Below are 7,772 nucleotides of genomic sequence, written 5' to 3'. Positions count from 1 at the left end.
ATATATATATATGAAGGACCGCAGTGGCTCTGTATAATAAACAGTAGACTTCAAACCACAAGGTTAGCATTTCAGCCCACCAGCAGCTCCATGGGAAACAGGTGATACTTTCTGCTCCTGCAAAGATTTACCATCTCAGAAACCCTAAACAAGGTTGCTATGAGTCAGAACCAACTCCACAACACTTAACAATAAATGAGTGTGTATTTACAGTTGCCTTTCTAGAAGTTTTGTTGAAAACAGCTCAACAAATGGAAAGTACTGAAACATCGTGAACTTGAGATTTTACAAAATTTTATTATGTTTCTTTAATCAGCTCAGTCATAAGCAGATCAGTAAGTTTTCTATTAACTTGCATTCTTTTTATGTAGGACTCTGAAGATGGAAAAACTTACTTCGTCAAGATCCATGCCCCTTGGGAGGTATTAATTACGTATGCTGAAGTGCTGGGAATGAAAATGCCTATTAAGGAAAATGATATTCCCCCACCTGATCGAAACCCTTTTAGCTGTGTGCTTGGACCTCTGAAGCTTCAGAAGTCCGTGAAGCAACCTTATCCGGAATATTTCACTGCACAATTCTCCAGATATCGGCAGGAACTTTTCCTCATTGAAGATGAATCTACCTTCTTTCCATCCTCAGCAAGAAACAGAATTGTAGGTAGAAAATACCAGTGTGTATAGTCCATTAAGTAAAGTATGTGTCCCGGTTTGTGCTTTTGTACATAAGCTTGTGTGATATTATAATGCAGTGTTTTTTGTTTTGTTTTGTTTTAAACTTTTTATTGTAAATTGAATGAAGGTTTACAGACAGGATTATTAGCTTTACATTGAACAAATCAATCGTATACTTTGTTTTATCTCAATGTCTGCAGTTCCCTCCCTGCAACAACAGTTATCCTGATTCCTCCCTGTGTTTCTGATTTGCATTCCACCCACCTTCCAATCCCTTCTCAACTTTGTCCTTTGGAAAATGTTGCCCTTTTGATTTTGCATGATTAACCATCTCATGGTAAGGAGTCCTGGTGTGGCACTGTGGGCTAATGCATCAGATTTCAGTCCTTTGAACTGCACAGTAGGTGGTTCAAGTTTACCAGCTGCTCCTTGGAAACCCTATACAGGCTTGCTTTGGTTCAGAATCCACTCGACGATGGCACTTAACAACAACATACCTTACTAGTTTTGTTGTCCCCTTTTATATACCTATCTACTGCTTGCCTGAAGGGATGGTTAAGGGCCACAGTCTCAGGTTCCTCTGGTCTCTTTCTGACCAGTATGCCCAGTCTTTTTCAAATTTTTAAAAATAATTTTGAGTTTGTTCTACATTTTCACCTACTTTATTTGGGACACTCTAAAGAGGTTGTGGTGGTGTTTATTGTGTGCAACTGAGTCAGTTCTGACTCATCGCGACTTTGTATAGGGTTTCTGAGATTGTAAATCTTTAAGGGAGAAGAAAGCCTCATCTTTCTCCCATGGAGTGACTGGTATTTTTGTACTGGTAACCTTGTGGTTAGCAGCCCAGCTCATAAATCTATTTTACCAGGGCTCCTTAAAAAAGAGGTAAGGGAAATAAATTTAAAAAGTGCTAAGACCAAAAGGATAGAAATTAAATAAGAAAAAAAATCTCAAAAAGTCCAGGAACACAAAAATCAGATGAGATTGATTTTACAAAATTCAGGAACAGAGGACATTTACATGAAGAAGAAAATTAATGTAAAGATATAGTTTTTGCAAGGTGATTGTAGAGACATGATAATCTTTGGTTAATATATTTAGGAGTTAGAAGCAGGCTGTGTATAAATCATGAGGTAACTGAAAAAACTTGAAGAGTTGACTAAGTATCAATTCCACGTCCTAGTCCCCTAACTGAATCATTAGTAGCAGTGGTATTAAACTCCAACTTGAACTGCTGATTATAGTAGGAATTCTTGCACAAAGGACTCCTGGATGATCTAAGAACCAGAAAAGCAAAGAAATTTATGATCCATCCCAGGATACTGGAAAGCACTCACATCCAGGAGCTAACATACTTGCAAACGCCACACAAAACATGCTCTACATCTTCTTGAAATAGTAAAGAGAAGCGTCCTTCTCTAATCAAAGTCTATATATATATATATATGGAACTCTGGTATCATAGCAGTTACGAATTGGGCTGCTAACCTCAAGGTCGGCAATTCAAAACTACTAGCTGTTCTGTGGGAGAAAGATGAGGCTTTCTGCTCCCATAATGATTTACAGCCTCAGAAACCCTGTGAGGATCGCTATGAATTGGAATCAACTCCACAGTAGTTAACAACAACATCAAATATATATACAGACAAAATGAATATTTTCTTAGCAATTTGAAAACATATAAGTAAAAAGTTCTGAAATATGATTGTATCACTGTGTTTGCCTTGTAGGTTTACTATATTCTCTCACGGTGTCCTTTTGGTACAGAAGAGGGGAAGAAAAGATTTGGGATTGAAAGACTACTAAATTCTAACACATATTCATCTGCCTACCCACTCCACGATGTAAGTGTAAAAGTAATTTTGAAATAGGTTTATTTTTACTCTCCCATTTTCAAAGATTGCCTTGTTGAGAGAGGCCCCTCTTCCACTGGCTTCCCCTTTTATGATAGATTGCTAGATTCCTGTTCATGCTGAGAAAATTCCCAAAGACTTCTTTACACCAAGCTGAGAAGTCTACTTACTATTTTGAAACTCTTCTTGTTATTAATGCCTCCTTAAAGTGAGTTTTCAAATGGATATTCATCAAAAACAATTATGTTTGCATATGGATTTTTGTTAGAACCCATTTTGAAAATTAAAAATAAAACCCATATATATATATATATATATATATATGGCAAGTCAAACTTAATAAGTTCAAAACCAAAGTGCTAATCTTTCCTCCAAAGTCTAGTTCTCCTGCAGGACTCCCTTCATCTCAATAAACAGCAATTTCATCTTCAAAACAAGAAAAAAAAATTCAGACAAATAGCTGAGAGTTATTGTTTGGTCTGGAAGATCAAAGCAACTGCATATATAGGATAATGAGTTTATTATATTAACTATTTCCATAGTTTATTTTCATAGATTCTAAAACAATCCTGTATTTATCTTACTGATTATCTGTAAAATCTTTTAGTGTGTAAAACTACTGAGCTTTATCAGCACCCATGAAAAATGATATAAGACGAAGCATGTTATATGGTACATCCCTTGAATCAAAACTGAAAACTTTACTTGGCAACCAAGACTTGATCTCACTTCTCAGAGTAATTAGAGAATAACCTTAGATATTTAAGGTTTGAATTTCACAACTATTAGCAGATATTTAGATATTTGAGGTTTGAATTTCACAACTATTAGCAGATATTTAGATATTTGAGGTTTGAATTTCACAAATATTAGCAGACTTCCAAGAATCTCGGAAGTTGTTAAAAATTAAATAGAACCCATAAAGATCAATATCTTAGACATTCATGAGTTAAAATGGACTGTCATTGGCCATTTTGATTGAAACAATCTTGTGGTCTACTATGGCAAAAATGACAAATTGAAAAGAAATGATGTTACATTCATTGTCAAAAAGAACCTTTCAAGTTCTATCCTAAGCACATTGCCAGTAATTTGGTAATACTCATGCCTACAACTATTACTCAAATTTACCCATCAGCCACTAAAGCCAAAGATGTAGCTATAGAAGACTTCTACTAACTTTTGCAGTTCAAAATTGATCAAATATGCAATCAAGATGCATTGATAATTACTGATGATTGGAATGTGAAAATTGTAAAGAAAGACAAAAGGCCCATTTTTGAAAAATATGGCCTTGGTGAGAGAAACCACCCCAGAGACTGCATGGTAGAATTTGACAGAACCAACAACTTATTCATTGCAAATACCTTTTTCCACTACATAAATGACAACTATACACATAGACCTCACCAGGTGGAATACACAAAAATCAAATTAATTACATCTATGAAACCAGACTATAGAGAAGTTCAATATCATCAATGGGGAAAAGGTCAGGAATTGACCGTGGAACAGATCAATTGTTCAGATGCCAGTTCAAACTGAGACTGGAGAAAATTAAAACAAGTCCACTAGAGCAAAAATAGGATCTTGAGTATATCTCAGTTAAATTTACTGGGTATCTTAAAATGGATTTAATGCATTGAACATTAATGACCATAGACCAGACAAGTTATGGAAAACATCAAGTACATCATGCATGAAGAATGCAAACGATCATTAAAAAGACCATAAAGAAAGCAAAGATCAAAACTGATGTCAGAAGAAAATCTGAAATTTGCATTAGAACATAGAGAAGCTAAAGCAAATGGAAGAAATGACTAATTTAAACAGCTGAACAAACCTTTCAAAGGGCAGTTGGAGAAGGTAAAATATTATAATGAAATATGCAAAGACTTGAAGTTAGAAATCCAAAAGAGAACACAATGAACATTTCTCAACCTGAAAGAACTGAGGAAAAAATTCAAACTTTTACTTGAAATATTGAAAGATTTTATGGGGAAAATGTTGTATGATGAAGCAAGCTTCAAAAGAGGATGGAAGGAATACAGAGTCATTGTACCAAAAAGAATTGGTCAACATACAGCTACTTCAAGAAATAATATAAGATCAAAAAGCAACAGTGTGGAAAGAAATACAGACTGCATTGAAGATACTGGTGAGCAACAGGTTTTCCAGAATTGATGAACACTGATTTAATGTTTCAACAAACTGATGCACAGCAGAAGGTAATCACAAATACAACTATTTGTGCAGAGACATTTGGAAGACTGGTATCTGGCCAACCAACTAGAAGAGAAACATATTTGTGCCTACTCCGAAGAAAAGTGATTCAGCAGAATGTGGAAATTATTGAATAACATCATTAATATCCCACGTAAGTAAAATTTTGTTGACGTTAGTTCAAAAACAGTTACAGCAGTGCATAGACAAGAAACAGCCAGAAATTCAAGCAGGATTCAGAAGAGGATGTGTAATGAGTGATATCAGACAGATCTTGACTGAAAGCAAAGAATACCAGAGAGATATTTTCGTTTGTCTTAATAACTATTTAAAGACATTCAACTGTATGGATTATAACACTTCATTATGCTTATGTAGAACCTGTTCATAAACCAAGGAGGAAATCATTAGTACGAAACAAGGGATATTGTGTGGTTTAAAATCAGGAAAGCTGTTTGTTTGTCAGGGTTGTAACCTTTCACCACACTTACTATATGTATAGAGAGAGAGAAAGAGAGAGAGAGAATAAGTGTGGTTAAAAGGATCTCATTGATATATATGGAGCAAATAATCTGATGAACTGCATTATATGAGGAAGAATGTGGCATCAGGATTGAAGGAAGGCTTATTATCAGTTTGCAATATGAAGATGACACAACATTGATTGCTAAAAGTGAAAAAGACTTTGGACATGTTTTGAGGTGGAACTGGTCCCTGGAGAAGAACATCATGCTTGATAAAGTAGAGGGTCAGCAAGAAAGAAGGATTCCTTCAATGAGACTCAAATATAGCCATGATTATGATGATGGTACAAAACTGAGCTATCTGTGACAGAGTAATATTCAAAGGCCTATAAGGAAGACCAGTTAATGCCACTATTATTCAAATTTACATACCAACCACTAAAATCAGTAATAGTGAAATTGAAAAATTCTAATATCTTCTTCAGTCACAAATTAATCAAACATGCAATCAAAATGCATTGATAATTACTGGTAATTGGAATGTGAAGGTTAGAAAAAAAAGAAGGATCAGTTATTGGAAAATATGGTATTGGTGATAGAAATGATGCTGTAGAGCCCATGACATGATAGAATTTTCAAGACTCACTTTTTCATTGCAAATACCTTTTTTAAACAACATAAAAGCAACTATACACCTGGACCTCACCAGATGGAATACACGGAATCAAACTGACTACATCTAGAAGAGCTCTAGTAGTGTAGTGGTTATGAGTTGGGCTGCTAACCTCAAGTTCATCGATTCAAAACTACAAGCCATTCCATGGGAGAAAGATGAGACTTTCTACTCCTGTAAAGATTTATAGACTCAGAAACCTTATGTGGGGTCGCCATGAGTCGGAACCAATTCCACGGCACGCAACCACCACCACCATCATGGGAAGAGATGATGAAAAGCTCAATATTATCAGCCAAAACAAGGACAAAGGCAGACTATGGAACAGACCATCAACTCCTTATATGCAAGTTCAGGCTGAGACTGAAGAAAATGAAAACAAGTTCATAAGAGCTAAAATATAACCTTGAACATATCCCACCTAAATTTAGAGACCATCTCAAGAACAGATTGATGCATTAGACACTAATAACCAAAGACCCAAAGAGCTGTGGAATGACCAAGAACTTCATACATGAAGAAAGCAAAAGATCATTAATTAGACACAAAAGAAAGACCAAAATGGATGTCAGAAGACCTCTGAAACTTGGTTTTGAGCATAGAGAAGATAAAGCAAATGGAAGAAATGAAGAAGTAAAAGAGCTTAACAGGACATTTCAAAGGGCAGCTTGAGATGATAAAGTCAACTATTATAATGAAATGTGCAAAGAATTAGACGATCGAAAGGGAAGAATATACTCAGCATTTCTCAAGCTAAAACAAATGATAAAATTCAAGCCTTGGGTTGCAATATTTAAGGACTTTATGGGCAAAATATCAAATTATGCAGGGAGCATCAAAAGTAAATACAGAGTCACTGTACCAAAAATAAATGGTTGATATTCAACCATTTCAAGAGATAGCATATGACCATGAATAAATGGTATTGAAGGAGCACAGATTGCTCCTTCAGTACCATTAATAGAAACAGCACAGAAAGCATTGACGAAAACAAGTCTCAAGGAATTGGCCGAATACAAATTGAGATCTTTTAACGAACTAATGCATCACAGGATGTGCTCACTCACGTAGGCTAAGAAATGTGGAAGACAGCTACCAGACCAACTGATTTTAAGAGATCTATATTTTTGTCCATTGCAAAGAGAGTTGACTCAGTGAAATCATTGAACAATATCATTAATATTGTAAAATTAGTAAAATTTTACTTAAGGTAATTCAAAAACAGTTACCACAGTGCATCAACAGAGAAGTGCCTGAAATTCAAGACAGCTTCAGAAGAGAGCATGTAACTAGGGATATCATTGCTAATGTTAGATGAATCTTGGCTGAAAGCAGAGAATATCATAAAGATTTTGTTTGTTTGTTTGTTTGCTTGTGCTTTATTGACTCTGCAAAGATTTTTGATTCTGTGGATCATAACAAGTTCTGGATAATATTATGAAAAATGGTTATTCTAGAACACTTAGTTTTATTCATGAGGAACCTGAACATAGACTAAGGGGCAGTTGCTAGAACAACAAGAGGATACAGAATGATTTCAAATCATGAAAAGTGTGTACTAGGGTTGTACCTTTTCAAAACACTTATACAATCTGTTGTTGTTGTTCAGTGCAGTCGATTTGGTTCCCACTCATAGTGACCCTGCATAGGGTTTCCAAAGAGCAACTGATAGGTTTGAACCACCAACCTTCTGTTGAAACTGACCTTATGGTCAAATAATTATCCTAAGGTGCCATGCCAGGACTCCTATTCAATCTGTATGCTATGCAAACAATTAGAAAAAGTGGATTATAGGAAGAAGAACATGGCATCAGGATAGGAGGGAGACTTATTAACAATTTACAATATGCAAATAACACAACATTCCTGAAAGAAGCAAAGAGGA

General features: G+C 35.3%; 1 protein-coding gene across 1 annotated transcript in view; it reads left to right on the top strand.

Moving 5' to 3' along the window:
- ANO5 (anoctamin 5) overlaps positions 1-7,772 on the top strand; it is a 134,534-nt gene that overhangs the window by 67,245 nt on the left and 59,517 nt on the right. Inside the window, exons 7-8 of the mRNA XM_006872399.1 lie at positions 372-656; positions 2,405-2,518. Coding sequence (XP_006872461.1) covers positions 372-656; positions 2,405-2,518 — 399 coding nt within the window. The remainder of the gene's footprint in view (positions 1-371; positions 657-2,404; positions 2,519-7,772) is intronic.

The sequence above is a fragment of the Chrysochloris asiatica genome, unplaced genomic scaffold (genome assembly GCF_000296735.1).
Source record: "Chrysochloris asiatica unplaced genomic scaffold, ChrAsi1.0 scaffold00196, whole genome shotgun sequence".
NCBI classification, from domain to species: Eukaryota; Metazoa; Chordata; class Mammalia; order Afrosoricida; family Chrysochloridae; genus Chrysochloris; species Chrysochloris asiatica.
The sequence above is the reverse complement of the archived record's forward strand: the minus strand, read 5'-3'. Positions and strand labels throughout refer to the sequence as shown.